The sequence below is a fragment of the Panthera tigris genome, chromosome B3, assembly GCF_018350195.1.
Source record: "Panthera tigris isolate Pti1 chromosome B3, P.tigris_Pti1_mat1.1, whole genome shotgun sequence".
Taxonomy (NCBI): Eukaryota; Metazoa; Chordata; class Mammalia; order Carnivora; family Felidae; genus Panthera; species Panthera tigris.
In genome coordinates, this window is record NC_056665.1 from 70,486,589 (window position 1) to 70,508,335 (window position 21,747).

General features: G+C 35.3%; 2 protein-coding genes across 2 annotated transcripts; both read right to left on the minus strand.

Moving 5' to 3' along the window:
* Positions 1-5,022: 5,022 nt before the first annotated feature.
* Positions 5,023-5,958, minus strand: LOC102962854 (olfactory receptor 4K1). The gene has a single exon (XM_007091391.2). The coding sequence runs from the start codon at positions 5,956-5,958 to the stop codon at positions 5,023-5,025; it is 936 nt and encodes a 311-aa protein (XP_007091453.2).
* Positions 5,959-20,572: 14,614 nt separating this feature from the next.
* Positions 20,573-21,544, minus strand: LOC102962565 (olfactory receptor 4K5). The gene has a single exon (XM_015541672.2). It carries the CDS (start codon positions 21,542-21,544, stop codon positions 20,573-20,575), a length of 972 nt encoding a protein of 323 aa, XP_015397158.2.
* Positions 21,545-21,747: the final 203 nt, after the last annotated feature.

Consider the following 21,747-nt stretch of genomic DNA (forward strand, 5'->3'; position numbering starts at 1 on the left):
CTAGACACAGAATCAATAAGGACACAAGGGCCCTGAATCATACATTGGATCAGATGGACTTGAGAGATATATTTAGAATTCTCCATCCCAAAGCAACAGAATATACTTTCTTCTCGAGTGCACATGGAACATTCTCCAAGGTAGATCACATACTGGGTCACAAAACAGCCCTTCATAAGTATACAAGAACTGAGATCATACCATGCACACTTTCAGACCAATGCTATGAAGCTTGAAATGAACCACAGGAAAAAAGTCTGGAAGACCTCCAAAAACATGGAGGTTAAGGAATACGCTACTAAAGAATCAATTGGTCAACCAAGCAATTAGAGAAGAAATTTAAAAGTACAGAGAAACAAATGAAAATGAAAATACAACAATCCAAACGCTTTGGGATGCAGCGAAGGCAGTCCTGAGAGGAAAATACATTGCAATCCAGGCCTATCTCAAGAAACAAGAAAAATCCCAAATACAAAATCTAACAGCACACCTAAAGGAAATAGAAGCAGAACAGCAAAGACACCCCAAACACAGCCGAAGAGAAATAATAAAGATCAGAACAGAAATAAACAATATAAAATCTAAAAAAACAGTAGAGCATATCAATGAAACCAAGAGTTGTTTTTTTGAAAAAACAAACCAAATTTACAAACCTCTAGCTAGGCTTCTCAAAAAGAAAAGGGAGATGACCCAAATAGATAAAATCATGAATGAAAATGGAATGATTACAACCAATCAGTCAGAAATACAAGCAATTATGGGAATACTATGAAAAATTATATGCCAACACACTGGACAATCTGGAAGAAATGGACAAATTTCTAAGCATCCACACACTTCCAAAACTCAAACAGAAAGAAATAGAAAACCTGAACAGACACATAACCAGCAAAGAAATTGAATCAGTTATCAAAAATCTCCCAACAGAGTCCAGGACCAGATGGCTTCCCTGGGGAATTCTACCAGACGTTTAAAGCAGAGATAATACCAATCCTTCTCAAGCTGTTCCAAAAAATAGAAAGGGAAGGAAACTTCCAGACTCATTCTATGAAGCCAGCATTACTTTGATTCCTAAACCAGACAGAGACCCAGTAAAAAAAAAAAGAACTACAGGCCAATATCCCTGATGAATATGGATGCAAAAATTCTCAAGAAGATACTAGCAAATCGAATTCAACAGCATATAAAGAGAATTATTCACCATGATCAAGTGGGATTCATTCCTGGCCTGCAGAGCTGGTCAGTATTCACAAATCAATCAATATGATACATCACATTAATAAAAGATAAGAACCATATGATCTGTCATTCGATGCAGAAAAAGCCTTTGACAAAATTCACCCTTTCTTAATAAAAACCCTCGAGAAAGTCGGGATAGAAGGAACATACTTAACATCATAAAAGCCATTTATGAAAAGCCCACAGCTCATATCATCCTCAATGGGGAAAAACTGAGAGCTTTCCCCCTGAGATCAGGAACACGACAGGGATGTCCACTCTCACTGCTGTTGTTTAATGTAGTGTTGGATCCTAGCATTAGCAATCAAACAACAAAAGGAAATCAAAGGCATCAAAATTGGCAAAGATGAAGTCAAGCTTTCACTTTTTGCAGATGACATGATATTATACATCGAAAACCCGATAGACTCCACCAAAAGTCTGCTAGAACTGATATATGAACTCAGCAAAGTCGCAGGATACAAAATCAATGTACAGAAATCAGTTGCATTCTTATACACTAATAATGAAGCAACAGAAAGACAAACTGATCCCATTCACAATTGCACCAAGAAGCATAAAATACCTAAGAATAAACCTAACCAAAGATCTAAAAGATCTGTATGCTAAAAACTATACAAAGCTTATGAAGGAAATTGAAGATACAAAGAAATTGGAAAACATTCTGTGCTCATGGATTGGAAGAATAAATATTGCTAAAATGTCAAATTTTCTCCTTAATACTCATGACCCATTTAAATTATCCCACCATGCGGCTCCCCTCCTGTAACCCTCAGTTTGTTCTCTACAGTTAAGAGTCCCTTTTATGGTTTGCCTCTCTCCTTTTTTCCCCCCTCTATATTCATTTGTTTTGTTTCTTACATTCCACATGAGTGAAATCCTATGGTACTGTCCAGTTTTTCCAGCATCATTTGTTGAAGGGACTGTCTTTTTTTCCATTGGGTATTCTTTCCTGCTTTGTCAGAGATAAGTTGACCAAAACATTCTACACATTTAATGCAATCTCTCTCAAAATACCAACAGAATTTTTCACAGAGTTTAAACAATCCTAAAATTTGTGTGGAACCACAAAAGACCCCAAATAGTCAAAGCAATCTTGAGAAAGAAAAGCAAAGCTGGAGGCCTCACAATTCCAGATTTCAAGTTATATTTCAAAGCTAAAGTGATCAAGACAATGTGGTACTGGCTCAAAAACAGACAGGTAGATCAATGGAACAGAATGGACTTACAACTAAATTCTTGTTGTTTTAAATTAATAAATTTGGGGATGATTTGATACCATTTCTACTTCTCTGCCACATCACTAAAATTCTGGCAGGAGTTACATCTTTTACTGCTCTTATCCTGTGGTACCCTTTATGCCTTCAACTCTTACTGGTTTCCATTCCCTTGTCTTGTCCTTCAGGATAAGGGTGGCAAAAGTTCCTGCTGATGGTCCCCCTATATGTCATTTAATTCTGCCAGGACTTGTAGGAATAGTTGTTCCTTATATTCAAAATATCTGCCAAATGTGTTTTCTGTTTCCTTCTGAGACCTTAGTTAGTATATTTCCATTTTCATCAACAAGGCAGAGTTAAAAGGAAAAAAAAATGCTATCAACAATGTAATTACTGCATTAATATTTATTGCATATTTTAAAAGTTTTTGGCAATGTATAAAAATATATAAAAAGTAGTGAAGTTTAAAAGATCATTATCATGTTTGACATTGGACAAATGAACCAGTAAGTCTGAAGTTCTAAGAAACCTTAGCTAATAAATATTAATATGGTTCTAAAAGGTTATGTGTCTATATCTAAAAAACAGCTTGTACTAGGATTTAGCATGCAGAGTTAATTTCTATGCATATAGCCACTAACTTTAATGTCTTATAATTAAAATACTGAATCCAGAATGATGACAGTTGCAAACCTTCTGTTTTCTGTAAAATGGCTGTTTTTTTCTTCATTGTTAGAATACATTTAATCTTTCTGTTACAAGGCCTTTTTCATAATGCAAATCACAGGGAGAGGTATATAAGAAAATATTTGGCTAGCAAATGAAACAATAATAATAGATTTTTTTAACTTTACTATATGATGAGCATGAATCTCACGTTTCCATTTCTGCTTTCTAAGAAATAGGAAAGGATAGATTTCAGAGTTGGTCATCAAATAATTTTGTCACTTTGTGCATTGGCATATTTTAAGTACCTATGGAACTTCTAAACCTTTTCTGTGAATAATGAAGAATTCATTATAATAAATTTATTCTACTTAAAAATAAGTAAACTTGGAAAATGAATATACAGACAGTCCCCAACTTATGATGATTTGACCTATCAATTTTTTTTTACTTTACAATGATGTGAAAGCAATAAGCATTCAACAGAAACTGTACTTTGAATTTTGAATTTTGATCATGTTCTGGTATGATACTTTCTCATGATCCTGGCATCCACAGCTCCTAGTCAGCCACATGATCATGACGGTAAACAAACAATATACTTACCACCATTTTGTACCCATACAAGCATTCTGTTTGTCACTTTTGGTACAGTATTTGAGAAATTATATGAAATATTGAATATTTTATTAATGAAATAAACTTTGTATTAGATGATTTTGCCCAGTTGTAGGCTTATGTAAGTGTTCTAAGCACATTTAAGGTAGCCTAAGCTAAGTTATGATGTTCAACGAGTTGGGTGTATTAAATGCATTTTCAGCTTACCATGGGTTTGTCAGGATGTAACTCTATTATACTTAGAGGAAGGTCTGCATATGCTACTGATATACTAAATATCTAGAAAAAGGTTTGTAATGAGTATAAATGCATATTAAATAATCTAAAGGAAAATAGAAAAATTTTACTGTAACCTATTACTAGATAGGGAAAATTATAAATAACCAAATACAGTTGATCCTTGAGCAATGGGGGTATTATGAGGCACCAACCCCATGCATAGTTGAAAATCCAGGTATAACTTTTGACTGCCTCAAAACTGAACTCCTAAGTTTGATTGGAAGACTTACCTGTAACAGGAACAGTCAATTAGCACTTTTAGTGCTTTTTATTTAGTATAAAATAGCTTTAGTATTTTATATGTTATACATATTATGTGCCGTATTCTTACAATAAAGTAAGTTTAAGAAAAGAGTTATTAAGAAAATCATAAAAAATAAATTTACAGTATTATACTGTATTTATTTTTAAAAATTAACATATGATTGGGCCCATACACTTCAAACCCATGTTGTTCAGGAATCAACTGTCTATACAACCAAATTATGAATGACCAAAATAGTCAGTATGGAAAGAAAATATAAACTAACAAACATACATTAATGAGGTTAAATCTGTGTTGTAAAACACATTTCTTTCTACTATGTCAATATATGGAAAAATGCTATTAATAAGTTGAAGGTATCAGAAGCTCAGTTTGCTTATATATTTCGTTTGCAAGCTATAAAAATGTCATGTGTTCGGGTTGAAGAGAATCATAAGTTTAGTAACATGAGTAGCATTTTATGTAGATTAGAGTCTCTAAGTTTATAAATATTTAAAAGGATTATCAAATATTTTCAAGATAATTTATACTTTAGAATCATCAGCAATGGCAAATGGGTTAAAATTATATTCAGTATTAAACCAGGAACTGATTTTATGCAATACCCTTGCACTTAGTACAAAACTCCAGTTCCATAATTCAGTAACCCATATCATTAGCAAAGATAATTGGCATGATGCTGTGATCCAGTAGAGTCTCTTCATTCCCATTCAGGATTATGTTCCTTCATGGTCATCCCTAGTTTTTCCAGGAATTCACATGACGGTTTCTCAGCTTTCGCATGGCTGATTTAACATCTTCATTCCTTAAAGAGTAGATGATGGGATTCAACAGGGGCGTACAAACAGTGTAGAACACAGAAAGGAACTTATCCACAGAAAGTCTGCTAAAAGGCCATATATAGAAGTAAATGCAAGGCCCAAAGAAAAGAATCACCACTGTGATGTGAGCAGTTAATGTAGAAAGTGCCTTGGATGACCCACTGGAGGACCGGCGACGAACAGTGATCGAAATGATGGTGTAGGAAATAATTAAAGCCAGAAAACAGCCCAATGATATCAGGCCACTGTTAGTTAGGGTCATAATTTCCATTTCATAAGTATCCATACAAGCCAGCTCTATCACTAGGGGAAGGTCACAAAAGAAGCTATCTACCTCATTGGGGCCACAGAATGGCAAATCCACTGTAAAAGCCAAGTGACTCACAGAATGAAGAATACCCACAGCCCAGGAAATAAATACGAAAATTATACATAGTCTCCGATTCATAATTGTGCTATAATGTAGGGGCCTACAGATGGCTATAAATCTGTCATATGCCATAGCTACAAGCAACATCATCTCACTCCCAACAAAACTGTGAAGAAGGAATATCTGGGCCATGCAGCCCTCAAAGGAGATAGTCTTATGCTCAACAAAGAAGTCCGCAAGCATCTTGGGGGTGGCAAAATTAGATTGGCAGATATCAATAAAAGAAAGGTTACTGAGTAGGAAGTACATAGGAGAGTTCAAATGTGAGTCAGAGGAAATTATGACAATAATCATGATGTTGCCCAGCACTGATGTCACATACACTAAAGAGAAGATGGCAAAAAAGAAAAGCTGAAGTTCCCAAGCGTTAGACAGTCCCAGAAGCACAAACTCAGATACCACTGATTCATTTGTGTGAGACATATAGCCACTCTCCTGTTACCTAAGTAAAAGAAAATCAGAAAAATATAACAGTTGTTGCATTATATCTAGTATATAGACAAAAAAATATAAGATTTCAATTAAACATCAATTTAATGAAACTTAATCAGTTGACTAATATTTAACATCTGTGATGGCTATGGAAAGTAAAGTATGAAAAAAAAGGTACGTTGTGGATCCTATCATGATTTGGTAGATAAGATACACATATTAAAAAATAAAAATATTAAGTCTAAAACAAACAAATGCAAATGATACATTAATATAACAAATATTAGAGTAAGATGAAAGAAATTATGCCAGAATGGTGAGATAAGGTGTCATGAAATAGATAAAATTTAAGCTAAAACCTCTTAAAAATTTGGAATTTGGCAGTGAAAACTGAAGGAGAAGTCTGTTTCATACAAAAGGAATAACAGGAAGAAAGATTTAAAGGTAAAAGTATGAAAGACATATTCATGAAGCCATCTGATGAATGGCCTGGCTGGGGAAGGGTATGCTAAGGAACAATAAAAATGAAGGTGGGAATGGTACCTCAGGAGCAAAGCATGGATGCAATTAGCCCTGAAAGAAAGGCTAAGTGGACTAGATTAATATGCTTGAAATTGAGAGTCATAAACATCAAAACATTGCTTGACAGTGTTTTCAGAAGCTTAATGGAAGCAGTTTGCCATATTATTTATGGAAAGAAGAGGCACTGTTTATTCTCTGAAAGTTTCTGTAAAGATTAAAAATGTTTCTTTCATCCTTTTAACAGTAGTTTATCAAAGTCTACCTTCTGTCACATACAGATCGATTTTGCATGAACCACCAGTATGTTTTCAATTTATTCTGACCCCGCTTTTTGTCTTTTCCTAAACACATCTTACATACCTGGATTCAGCAAAATCTGTGACACCTTTCAGAAACCATCCTTTTTCAAATATTCCATATAACTATACATGGTACATTTTGAGTGCATGATGGATTTTCAAAAGAGTAAAGTTTAGTATGTAAATGCCTCTTGGATGGGTTTTGGTTTTTTTGGTTTTTGTTTTTTGTTTTGTTTTTGTTTTTGTGGGTTTTTTTGTTTGTTTGTTTGTTTTTTGTTTTTGTTTTTGTTTTTTTGGACACCATGTAGCCAGAAGAAAATCCTGCATAACCTCCAGTGGTTCAGGAATCATTTTTGGCTTTAGTCATATGTACCCAACAGCACACAGTAGACATTTATTTGTCATTATATTGATTGAAGCTTGGTACTCTGTATTTTCCCATGATATATACATATATCTAATATAATAAATATTTAAAACTTTAAAAGCAAAATTATACAGGTAAACATATCAATTTAAAAATGTTTAAACTGTTAAAAGTTTTCATTACGGTTGCTGAAGCACTAAATCCTACCCTTTCGCAGGTTTCCATCTTTGCAGTTGAATTACGATATCTAGTTTTAAGAATGCCAAAACTTAAATTACTCAAGAATATAAACAGACGAATAAGGCATGAACTGACCTTCATATGAACTTCTATTATAGGACTTTTATCTCCATGTGGAAAGATGGAGACAGTGCTCACATGTCTGATCATATATTTACAATGTAAAGTGTAGAGTAGGAGGAAAATAAACATTAGAAAGGAAAAAGACCTAAAGACCTAAGACCTAAAATCCCAAAGAACTACAGTTAATAATTTTTTAAAAATGTAAGATTAAAATGTTTAAGGTGATGCCATGAGGAACTTCTTACAGTGTTTGAGTCATTGTGTAAAGCCTGCCAAATATTATGTTAATTTAGTAAGATAACAATAAAAAGTGAAAGGAAGGAGGAGGAGGTGGAGGAGGAGGAAGAGATGGGGAGAGCTTCATGTTAACACATGTTAGATGAAGTTAGTGGTATTAATACAAATTTTAAAGATCATTTTATCTTTGAAAAAAGATTTTCTGAAAATGAAATTTTCTGTAAATTCCATGTTTCTAATATCTAATGAATGATAAGATTTGTCATTTTCCAAAATACAGGAACCAACTAGAAAATCCTTTCTAGTCTAATTTACTGATTTTCTTAATCCAAGTGGAATAAACCAGGTTCAGTGTTATACCTCATTTTCTTCTTAATACTTAAGGTAGATCCCCATTACAAAAGATAAATAATAGGGCACCTGAGTGGCTCAGTTCATGATCTTACAGTTTGTGGGTTCGAGCCACACATCAGGCTCTATGCTGACAGTGTGGAGCCTGTTTGTAATTCTCTCTCTCCCTCTCTGTCTGCCTCCCCCTGCTTGTGCTCTCTCTTTCTCTCTCTCAAAATAAAACATAAAAAAATATTTTAAAAAAGAAAAGGTAAATAATATACACCACTTACTAGTTGTGTGACTGACCTTAGAAGATAGAACTAGACTATTTCCAAGGCTTTTTTCATCTATAAAAGGCTTTTTTTTTAATTTTTTTAAGGTTTTTTATTTACTTTTCAGAGACAGAGACAGAGTGTGAGTGGGGGAGGGGCAGAGAGAGAGAGGGACACACAGAATCTCAAGCAGGCTCCAGGCTCTGAGCTGTCAGCACAGAGCCTGATGTGGGGCCTGAACTTACAGACGGTGAGATCATGACCTGACCAAAGTCAGACACCCAACCGACTGAGCCACCCAAGCGCTCCCATCTATAAAATTCTTAAGTGCAGAGTTATAATATGGAAATGTGAAGTTTATACAAGTCACCCAGAATTCCTTGTACTATGCACAGAACACCCAGAATCTTCTCCATTAATGAGTCATTCACTTTTTCATTGCTAGTATACTTCAGAGATAAAATGTTTTCAGATCACAAAATAAACAGAGAATTCCCCATTCCTGATGTAATATAAAGTTTGATATATAGAAGATGATATTACATCAGGAGCACCTGGGTGGCTCAGTCGATTGAGTGTGCCACTTCAGCTTAGGTCATGACCCTGCAGTTCCTGAGTTCAAGCCCTGCATTGGGGTCTGTGCTGACAGCTCAGAGTCTGGAGGCTGCTTCAGATTCTGTGTCTCCCTCTCTCTTTGCCCTTACCTCATTAGCACCCTATTTCCCTAAAAAATTAACAAACATTAAAAAAAAATTAGAAAATGATGTTGCATCAGTACTCATCTAAAAGCATCTCAGTAGAACTATAAAACTGTTAAACATGCATAATTTTTCTTTTCATTATTTTGTCTTATAATAGTTGATTACCTGTAAGCCTAGCAGCAAAAAGCAATAAGGGTTAACCCTTACTTACCTACTTTGTATATCTATTCCTTTGGTCAATAAATAATTGCTTAACAAATGGCTAAATATTCTCTGAATAGAAAGCATGAGAGGAGCAGAGAAAGGACAGATAATGGTTATGGCATACTTCCCTTTGTTTATCAGATGCTGACCCTGTTAATCAGAGCTACCTTAAGCCAATGCAGAGGGAAATTAACAAAGAAGTGGAGAGCAGGCATTTCCCTCTTCTAGGTAGAGTTTCCAGTTTGAGACCACAATAACCTTTCCTTTGCTATCTTCCAGTTGTTGATTTTGCATCTAGAAGACAATTTACAAATCAGTTAGTCTAAACACAATGATCAAATGCATGTGATTTACACTTTAATGATTTCTCCCAGTCCTTTAGTTCTTCCTTATTTTCTCCAAATTTTGTGTCCCACAGTTAGTTTCTTAGCTTCCCACTTTCTTCTGAGTCTTCATACAGAAAATATGTGCAATATATTCTTGAGGCATTTTAACTTGGTCTCTGCACTAAGCTGAGCAGAAGCAAGCCCTTCAGGCTGTGCCCTGAGGTAGTGAGGCTCCTCCTCTGCTCCTGGACCATACAATTACAGTCTCCTAAGTTAAGGCAATATAAAGCCTTCTTCCTCATTCTAGGAAACTCATTTCACTGGGGAAGTGAGAAATTACTGTTAGAAATCTGTTGTCACCCTGCAGTGGGAGTAATTATGTTTTACAAAATTACCTTTCCTGAAAGGGAAAAGAAAAAAAGGTGTGTTTTGTTCTAACCAACTATTTGGTACCTAGGAAAGCAAAATATTATTAGATTTTCACCAACAACCAGCCAGCAATTGGTTTTTCAACCATGAGCTTTCTGTTAAAATAATCAGTTTTGGGGTGCCTGGGTGTCTCAGCCAGTGGAGAATCCAACTCTTGATTTCAGTCAGGTCATGATTCCAGGTTGTGGGATCAAGCCCCACGTCAGACTCCACACTGAGCATGGAACCTGCTTAAGATTCTCTCTCTCTGCCTCTCTTCCCAATGCTCGCTCATTCTCCCTCTCTCAGAATAAAATAAATCAGGGTGATTTCCTCTAATCATAAGGAGCTCCCTACTTCCCAAGACAGTTCCATCTATTGTTAAAGTGCACAAGTGGTTCTACCATTAGTAGTTTAATAGAACAAAATATTCTCACTTCAACATGATGGTTTTTCAAATATTTGAAGGTGATGTCATTTCTTTTCCATGACAAATCTTTTCTTTCTCCCTAAAAATATGTCACCAGTCTTTCCAACTATATTTTACATATTAAGTTTTCTAGATTTCCAAAAGTTGCAATGTAGATGTGTTTCAAGTGGTCCTCTTTAAAGAAGGAAATTGAAAATAAGTTTCCCTATCACTTAGCACATAGGCACTGTGTGTGTGTGTGTGTGTGTGTGTGTGTGTGTGTGTAAACCCTAGTAAAATGTTCACATACCTAGTGATGCATTAACAGTGGTATTACAGCATTGATTGAAAGAGGTGATACTGGAAAAAACTTACATATCTATGAATTTGAGAGTGAAGCAATATAATTTTTTGATGTAATGGAATATATTCAATTCTTACAATTATTTTTGTATATTAACTTTTTGCATCTGAATATGTGTGAGATTATAAAACATGTCAAAAGAAAACAGATATTGATAAAATAATTTTGTGTACATTTTTATAAACCAAGACAAAAATATGGACAAACTTATGAAAGAAGTTTTAAAATGTCTTAGTAATACAAATTCTAGATTGGAAAGAAAATGATATGGGTAAAGAAATGTATAAAAGGGAGTTAACGTGAATCACTAACGTAAATATTTTTAAAAGTATAAGCTCTGGCGAAATATATTTACTATACACATAATAGTAAGTTTAGGAAATATTTTAAAGTTTTACTTTCAATGCATTTATATCTTGAATATTTGGTAAAAGTATGATTTTCAAAATAATTTTAAAAATGCATTTTAATGAGCAAAACTTTAAGTAGGCTCCATGCCCAATGTAGGGCTCGAACTCATGACCTCGAGATTGAGAGTTGCATGCTCTCCTGACTCAGCCAACCAAATGCCCCTAATGAGAAGAACTTTATAAAATTGCAAATAAAATACAATGAAGGACAGTTTCCACTCAGAGCAGAAACAAAAGATAAAATATAAAGTATCTGGAAAAATTTAATCATAAATTCACAGGTCTCACATGATGAAAATTTTAAAACAGTGAAAATATGAAAGGAATAAAAGATATAGGGAGGCATGGGTCTTTTATTGATTAGAGAGAATCAGTGTTGACAAAGAATTAGTGTCTCTAAATCAAATCTAAATATAAAGTAACTTCTTTCAAAAAATATTTATTTTTAAGAAAATATTTATCATTTTTTATTTTATCTGTTTAAGAAGCTAACGAAAGCATACTCCTAGGATAATGTCCTAGACGAGGGATCCCAGGCAGAGAAGGAAAACCTATATCTGGAGTAAGAGTCAGTCCCAATAAGGACAAATCACTATGCCCTGCTTGGAGGAAGGGGTGTAATGTAGTTGACTTGCCACTAAATGGATGTGGTTTTACAGAGGAATGACACCTTAACAGGTTTTCTGGATCAGTCCTTTCTGCTGATCAGGTATTGGGAACTAACCTTGATAAAAGGGATTCCATGGTTTTGGTCTCAGATGGGCATTGATATGAAATGCAGAAATCCACACACTTTGTGCTTACTCCCATAGATCTGTCCTCATTTTTCTCTCCCACGTTTTCCAATTTTGATCTTTCAAAACCCCTAAACAAACAAGCAAAACTATTTTTCACTGTCCAGGAATTCATATTTATTTTTACTTAGGACCAATTCTCCATCCCAAATTTGATAATTGAATGAAATGTTTCTGGCTCTTCCCAGGAACAGAATTTTCCCTCAGCAGTTTCCGTTAGAGTCATCTGAGTGGGCTAGAATGCCACAGTAGTCCATTTTTTGGCTTGCATCAAGATAGAATCAAACTACTTATAGAAACCCTTCTTGTTATAAAGCCATAACATTGATCTGAAGTAAAGGCATTGATGAAACAGAAATAAGTAATATGGAATTCTGGACATTTTCATGGTGCTGATTATTTATGCTTTTATACCTATTTCAGCCCGTTCCCAGATGTACTGGTTACAATACATGATGGCTTGCTGCCTTGACAGCTAGAAATAGTGACTTGTTAATACTTGTTCATGATGAGCAGTGTTAGTGTCATAGTCACTTGAGAACCCGTGGTTAGGAACTCAGTCTCTGATAAGGTCCTGTAGCATGCTAGGATTTGCTTTTCAGTCAGTGTGTAGTTCTCTGCTGCAGGATGCAGGGCTTCTTTTCTAGGATCCTAGGGGTTAGTATTGTCATTCTTCTAAGTGACTTTACCAAAAGATTTACCAAATCTTCTTTTTTTTAATTTTTTTAATATTTATTTTTGAGAGAGAGAGAGAGAGACAGAGCATGAGCAAAGAGAGAGACAAAGAGAGAGGGAGACACAGAGTGTGAAGCAGGCTCTAGGTTCTGAGCTGTCAGCACAGAGCCTGATGCAGGGCTCAAACCCACAAATTACAAGATCATGACCTGAGCTGAAGTCAGATGCTTAACTGAGCTACCCAGGCATCCCCAAAATGTTCTTATGTATCATCCATACCTCTCTTTCTGCTTTTCCTGGTTTATATAGTCTGAGTAGCAGGGAAGCTTGCAGTCAAAACTGGACTTAGTACAAGAATTTATTGAAAACTGGAAATCCTGTGTGAGTCCAGCTAAAATTGTACCAAAGTAGTGTCTACAAAGCAACTTTATGCTGCCTCCAATATACATTGAGCCTGCAAGCAGTGTGTGTCTTTATCAGTTGTAAGAAGTACAAAGCAAAATTACATGTCTTGTATGTCCGTGAGGGGATTATATAGCATGTCCCAGCGTATTCGAACCCTTGAAACCTGAATGATTTGGCTGATCCCTGAAATGTTAGGGATTATCTCTTACCCTTGTTTTATGTCACTTTCTTCTCACAGGTCTGATCACTATATGCTTTCAATATAGTGAACTATTATGATGTATAGATTACCAGGACCATTAAGTTCCCTAAGGACTATATTGTGACAAAGCAGGAGAGCCAATACAGAAATGAGTCAACTGTAAATGTTTCAGAGGGTTAGGGAGTGACTGCTATTTTTTTTTCTTTAATTGTGAGAATGCTATCACAAAACAGAGTTAAGATTTCTTCAACTTTTTATTGGCATTTCAGTACTTCATGGTATCCTTCGTATATTAGGTCCTGAGAAAAATTTATATTGGAATTTCAGGATATTGAAAACACAGCATATTATATAGCAAGGATCTTCTCCAAAGAAAAGTATTTATGATGAAATGTAATTCTTGACAAAAGAGTAAAATACTAATGGCAAAATACTGCATCTTGACTCTGCTTTCAGATTGTTCTCTCCCTTTTCGATCTTCTAAAGACAATCTTGAAGTGTCTTGCACTTCATGTTTCTCCTGAAGGTTTCTGTTACTCTGCATTTTTAGAGATTGTACTGCTAACACTTTCCTTTTACCCTATGGCTAACTTGAATCAAATTATTTATAATTACAGTAAAGCCTTGAACTGTGAATAACTTCTTCTATGAGTGTCCCACAAGATGAGCAAACATTTGTAATAAATTTTAATTCGATAAACAATGTTTTGCAATATGAGTAATATGTGATGCTGAATGTCACATGATCACAACTGATCCAGTGGTTCTTCTCTTCTCTTCTCTTCTCTTCTCTTCTCTTCTCTTCTCTTCTCTTCTCTTCTCTTCTCTTCTCTTCTCTTTCTCACTCACTCACTCACTCACTCACTCACTTGCTCATTCACTGCAGGATTGTGGATGATTGTCTCCCATTCTCACATGCTCAGTCTCTGGCCACAGTGCTTGGCAGAAATCAGTGATTTTTCAGAACATTGGAAGGTGCCCACAACTGGCGCTAGTGTATTTTTTGTCACTTCAAAGCACCTATGGACAGTCCTTTGCTTTTCCATACAAGAGTAACCTTAGGAATACTGTGCTTCATTCTAGGTCAGGCTGCCTGCAGATATAGACCCTTTCCTCTGCTGCCTTATTGCCAGTTACATTAAATACAGTATATGACAATAATTTATTACTAGTTTACTATAGTCAACATCCATGCAAGTGTACACAATGGCCCCCATGCAGAAAAAGATTCCATTGAGCCAAAAGATAGCAGTGATTCTGCTAGCGATAGTGAAAGTCATCCTACACAATAACCTTCTTCTCTTTTGTCTTCCTGACATCAGCCATGAAGGTTTTCAAAGGTAAGTGCAGGTTAATTGTTTCTTTTTCTTTTTTTTATAATATAATTTATTGTCAAGTTAGCTTACATACAATGTATACAGTGTGCTCTTGGCTTCGGGAGTAGATTCCCATGATTCATCCCTTTCTTACAACAGCCAGTGCTCATCCCAACAAGTGCCCTCCTCAATGCCCATCATCCATTCTACCCTCTCCTGAGCCCCCATCATAAATCCTCAGTTTGTTCTCTGTATTTAAGAGTCACTTATGGCTTGCCTCCCTCTGTTTGAAACTATTTTTCCCCTTCCCTTCCCCCATGGTCTTCTGTTACGTTTCTCAAACTCCACATAAGAGTAAAAACATATGATACTTGTCTTTCTCTGACTGACTGACTTCATTTAGCATAATACCCTCCATTTCCATCCACATTGTTGCAAATGGCAAGATTTCTTATTGCCAAGCAATGAATATATGGAATATATTATTGGAATGGCAATAGAATATATTATTCTATATGTTATTCCATAATATATAGAAACCACATCTTCTTTATCCGTTCATCAGTTGATGGACATTTAGGCTCTTTCCATAATTTGGCTATTGTTGATAGCGCTGCTGTAAACATTGGGGTATATGTGCCCCTATGAATCAGCACTCCTGTATCCTTTGGATAAATTGCTAGTAGTGCTATTGCTGGGTTGTAAAGTAGTTCTATTTTTAATTTTTGGAACTTCCACACTGTTTTCCAGACTGGCTGTGCCAGTTTGCATTCTCACCAACAGTGTAAGAGGGTTCCCATTTCTCCACATACTAGCCAACATCTGTTGTTTCTTTATTATTTTGTATTACAGTATTGTAATCATTTTTATATGAATCTTTTTGGGTTGTGGAATGAATCATCTGAGTTTCCATTATTTCTTGTAGGGAAATTCACTTTGATATACAAGTGCTTTGGATTACAAGCTTGTTTCTGGAATGAATTATTCTTGCAAACCAAGATTTTAATGTATTTAGATTTTAATGGACTAAAATTTCTTCGCCTCTTATCCTAAGCTAGCATCTTGAGGTCCACTTCCCACTGTCCATATTGTTTTCTCTCCAGAGTCTGTTACATCACATCAACTCCTTTAAATACCCTCTGAGCTATGCATTAAATTTCTATTCCTTGTCTGAAGTTTTGCTCATACACACAGCAGAAGTAATTTACATTCTGAAAGTGGAGGGAACAAACAGGTCTTCCCTAGCTTTTGGTATCATCTCCCTACTATTTAAAATGTTCATGTTACAAAAAACCCTTTAGGAATATATTCATTACCATAGGCACAGTCCCTATTCTCATGGAGTTTAGTTCTGTCAGGGAGAAATATATTAATCAAATGAGGGTGTGGGGTTAGCACAGTGATGTGAGTAGAGAGCCAAAAGCCTTATTAACCAGGTTAATGAGGATTTTTTTCCCTTTGTCCTGAGAGTAATGGATAAGAATAGAAAGATTTTAAGAAGGTGACCTGAGCAAAAGCACGTCACCTGCTCAAGGTCACATAGTAGTAATGTAGTCAGTGCTCAAATCCAAGTCTTTGACAAGCAGTACAAATGGTATTTTCACATTTCTAAAATATACATGTATTTCGCCACTTTTTTATAGTTGAATTTATTTCCCAGTTTCTCGGTAGTAGAGGAAAAGTCTACAGATATCTGTGAACCAGACAGAAAAAAAAATACTTTGAATTGTCTTACCATTTTGAAATATGTGTATGAAAAAAAGTTTATTACTAAATTATATTAAGATTTGTTTTAAACAAAATGTAACAGGGGATTCATGGGATTCTATTGTACTAAATGTCTCATTTCCAGCTGAAATATTATGGTATTTACCTTGAATAGCTGTTAGAAAGTAAATTGAAAATACATTGGTTTTAGTATTATGATTTTCTCTTTGTTTTATTGGAACTAGAATAATTTGAAATATTTTATGGAAAAAAGTTTATTAACGTCATTGAACTCTTTGGCTTTTTTTGTTTTTGTCATTGAATGTATGGCACAAAAATGTGATAACACAAAGTGGTGCTGCTTCTGCCTTGGCAATGGTCTTAAGTGCCTCAGGGTAAAGATACAAGCAGCTTTATCTTTTCTTCAGTAGGATCTTTTTGTGAAAAGCAGACTGATGATTAAAACTTTAATACAGACTTTCAGGAATAAGTGCTCTATACACTTGAGTTATCTATTTTCCCTCATTAGAGAGCACTCCACAAGGTTTCTTATCACATAAAAAAAAAATCCACGAATGATTGAGGAAAAACAAACAAAAACAAACCTTTATTTAATCAATGGAAATAGTCTCATTGGCTTTGGGCAGAGAATGCATTTTTATTTTGTTTTAATTTTTTTGAGGTTAGTGTTTGTTGTCTTAAATGAGAGAAAATAAATTTAAACAGTGAGTTTGCAAATGATATTATCCACTTCATAGGTGCTAGGATTTTTCATATTTTGCAATATGTTATAGATGAATTTCACTTCAGTATATAAACAGATAAAACTGCCAACACTTTTTTGGTTCAGCCAGCTCCTGACTTTCCTCATTATATGTCATATTTTATGAACCACTTTTAGACGCTTCTGAGTTTTCAGTATCTTCAAAATACTTACGTGTTTCTATATCAGTTAGGAAACAGAAACCACACTGGTAATTTGAACAGGGAATACTGAATATGAAGACTTAGTAACTGGTAATAGAGATTACCAAAAGAGGGTAAGACAGAACTCCAAATTTCACTAAGGCTGAAGGAGAGACCTCAAAAAAGGAATAAATTTGGAAGGGGGATCCCTTCCCCAAGGGTGGTTTCAGAACTCTGGAGAGCATATGAATAGGCCTCCTGGATGAGAAGTTCCCCAGATTGCCACGTGCCAGAACTGGTCCACAGATGGAACAGAATGAGGTGCAGGAAATTTAAGACTGAGACTGGCAACAAAACTTGCTGGAGGTTGAGTGCCACTGAGTGGCCCATGGCAGCTGCACTATAGGAGAAAGAAATTAAGCATACAGGAAGTGGGAAGAGAAGCCTCTTCCTTCCGTCATGTTCATCCAGCATCCTCTCATGACAAAGGAGAAAGGTTTGAGTCCAGATCTGGTATCACAAAGCAGGCCAATGAATGGTGGACTTCATGTCAAGAGGCAATGAGTTGGTCATTGATAGAGCTTCTTTGTCAAGAAATACACAAAGGAAAAAATACATTTCTCTTTATTAAATAGAGTATTTTATTTCCAGCAATGTATCCGCTCTTGCTACTTTTTTGGTGAGAGGAAACACCACACATTGTTGTGATCATTGTTCTTTTTCCTGGCATGCATTGGCTAGAAATCCTTCTAACAGCTCTGAAATTGTGTCTAAGTAGTCAATTTCATCAACATTCAAAATGTAGGACTTTGAATATCCAGCTTGCCATGAGATTATATCAAGAATTAAGAATAAATATGTTTTTCTCTATTACAAGAAAATTTGTTGGCTTTCCAGGCATTCTTTTGAAGAACTTCACTGAAATATGCATGGCACATCAACTTTTCTTGAATGAGACCTTACAAAAATAATTTGTTCATTCATAAGCAATGTAAGTGATGCCATGTGAAAAAAACTCAAAAACTTTGGAAGAATTTGGAGTTCTTTGACTCAAACATTTCCTTGTCTGTAAATGTTAGCTATGAGAGTGCAGACTCCATTTCTTAATACTTACTATATTTGAAGGATTCCATTAAGATAAAAATTCAGGATTAATTCAATATCATAGACAGCATATAATTTTCCCTGTTAAATATCACTTTACAAAGTATTTTTATTTAAACTGACAACCGTCTTCCCATTAAAATGAACAACTGAACAAAATTAAAATTACTTACACAAGTTTTATGTTATTTTAGTAAAAATTTATTAATTTTACAAAAATATCCTAGAAGTAAAAAAGGAAATAATTTTTTAAAATTCTGTTTATATTTGATTCAAAAGAATGAAATTAATTTCTGAAGTAAAACATTACATGGAATCTTATGTTTAAGTGTTTATGCTTTGTTTGCAAAGGAGAACTACAATATTCATCACATTTTCAAAAGAATCTCATAGTCAAAGAATGAGTACTGAATAGCTAATAACTGGTGTAGTTAAGCAGATTACATACTTTTAAATTTCTTAGCATATTGATTCTCATTGTTTACTATATTTAGCATAACATGTTTATAAAATACCAAGCAAGATGGCTTAATTTCATATTAGAGTAATCAAACCACCTAGCATTGCAAAAAGAATGAAATTAATAAGCTTTGTAATGAATTCTGCCTCCCCCATACTTTGGTACTACAGGCTGATTAGGAAAAAAAATCATATTACATAATCCTTTATTCAATAAGAAGATGAGTCATAAGGCTGGACCTTGTTCCCTGAATAGAGTAAAAGGCAGCCTGTATGGTACAGAGTCAGGAAACATTGATAAGATCTCTTCTTTCTGCTCTTTTTTCAGATCTAATCTGCTAACTCTCCTCTCTTCCTGTTGATGGAATTATATCCTAAAATTAGAAAAAAATGAATGTGTATGTTTTCCTTTAAGACATAACTGGTAGATTTATATTAGCACTGAAATGTAAATTACTGGTAAGCTACCCTTATTGGAAGGTAAACTTTGAGAGTAGAAAATAGCAGAGAATATCAGGTCTCAGAAGAACTAGAATGCTATGGAGAGACTAAAAATTGAGTGGGATTGAAGAAGAGAAAATTCTCAGGATTTTTTCAGTATTTTACTAAACGATGCTCTATTACAGTTGGGTTCGAAGAAGATGAAATGGAATTGGGAAGATAAAGCAAACAGCAAAAAGCAAAAGTAGCATTTTCATTCTTGGCATAAAGGAGAGAGTGATGTTTGTGTTTGATTACTTTTTATGAATTGAGGAGTTAGGGAAAGTAAAAACTTCACCATTAATAAATAAATCTAATGGTCTTTAGAGTTCAGGGTAGAGATCCAGAGGTCTTGGGGGGGGGGGGTGAGGGGCGGTCCAGATTGCAGTTGGGTTGTATGTTTAACATTGATTCATTGTCACTAAGAACTCCATGCCTGCTCCAAATGCAAGAACTGTTATACAACTACTTATAGCGCAAAGTAAAAAGTCAGTGTTGAAGTAGTTCAGCTTTAAAAATTCTGTCTTTTCTGCAACTTGTAATTGCAGAGGAAACTGAAATTACCTTAACTGATCGTAGACCATAAAATGAAATATTTGAGATGCAAGCCCCTGATTATGTACAATTCATTAAAAAAATTTTTTAATGTTTATTTTTGAGAGCATAAGTGAGGAAGAGGCAGAGAGTGAGGGAGACACAGAATCGGAAGCGGGCTCAGGCTCCAAGCTGTCAGCACAGAGCCCAACTCAGGGCTGAAACCCACACACCATGAGATAATGACCTGAGCGGAAGTCGGATGTTCAACTGAGCCACCCAGGAGCCCCTGTATAATTCATTTTAAAGTATCATTGGTTATTGGAAAACAATATGGGATGGGCATAATTGACATTAGCAGAGGGATTTCATAATCTAAGAATCTCCTCTTGAGTCTTCACACTTAAATCTATGAAATGGCTATCTTCTGGTTGGGAAAATTCAGTTTCAGATTCCTGAATACTATTCATCGATATAGATTGTATATAGGTATATAATTTAGGAAATTGATAAGATCAGGAAGCATGTAAGTTTATGCCCCCCAAGAATTATACTCACCAAATAAGCAGGTACTCCCCTTTTTCCATCATATTTACTTGCAAGTAAAGCAGTGAAAGCACTGATACTGTTCACCCTTCATCATTCTATATTTTATTTTCAGAACCAATAATCATGATATATTTTTCCTTATTTTTTTATATTTAGCTTTTGCTTAGGTAATAGCTGGGAAAAGACTTGTTAATATCAATCATATTCTCTCTATATCATCTTCTTTATCACTTCCACCATAGTTGAAATACACCACAAGAACATATTGAAAATATTTATAGATAGAGTACTGATTGGAGGAATTTGAAGGACTTTTGTCTTAATAAAGAGAATTCCTCACTACTAGTGGCATTTCAGAAATTTTCTTGGGCCTCAGGTAATAGGTCATAATCTTCCTCATGGCAGCCTTCATATCCCTGTTCCTTAGTGTGTAAATAATGGGGTTTAGAATGGGAGTGAAAATGGTGTAAAATATGGCTAGAAGTTTATCCACAGGGTAAGTGGTAAAGGGCCACACATAGATAAAGATGCAAGGTCCAAAGAACAATATTACCACGGTTATATGGGCAGCCAGTGTTGAAAATGCCTTGGCCATTGCAGCAGAAGACTTAAACCAGACGGTGACAAGAATAATGATGTAAGAGACAACCAAGAGAGAGAAAGTACTTAGGGAAAGAATTCCACTATTGACTACAATTAGTATTTCAACAGTATAAGAGTCCAGGCAGGCAAGTTTGGTCACTCGAGGAAGGTCACAAAAAAAGCTGTCTACAACATTGGGTCCACAAAAAGGCAGGTTTACAGTAAATGATAACTGGCTTAATGTGTGCACCAAGCCCACAGCCCAGGAGACCATTACCAGGAAACTGCACGTCCTTCGGCTCATGATGACTACATAGTGTAGGGGTTTGCATATAGCTACATATCTGTCATAGGCCATGGAGACAAGTAGTACCATCTCTCCTCCAGTAAAAAGGTGAATGAAGAAAATCTGGGCTATGCAGCCACTGAAGGAGATGGTCTTGTGTTCACTCAGAAAATCTGCAATCATCTTAGGGGTAGCAAAAGAAGCCTGACAGATGTCCACAAAGGACAGGTTTCCCAGGAGGAAATACATGGGGGAGTGCAGGCTGTTATCAGAGGTTACTGTCATGATGATGAGAAGGTTTCCCAGCACAATGACCACATATAACACAGAGAAGAAAACAAAAAAGAAAAGTTGGAGATCCTGAGAACTACAGAGTCCCAGCAATACAAATTCAGACACCACTGAAGAATTGACCTTATCCATGGATCCAGGCTGCACACAGGCTTTGGAACAGCCCTAAGGAAGGGGAAATAGGAAAGGATCAGAATTATGAGCCATAGACTTTTAATGCAAAGGATTCTGAGATCCCAGATATAGTGTGCATTTGCTAAATAAAAAATTGTGAAGGGATCACAAAAATATATCTGGAAAGTAGCAAGGAGCTTAGGGCAATGTCTAATTCTAAA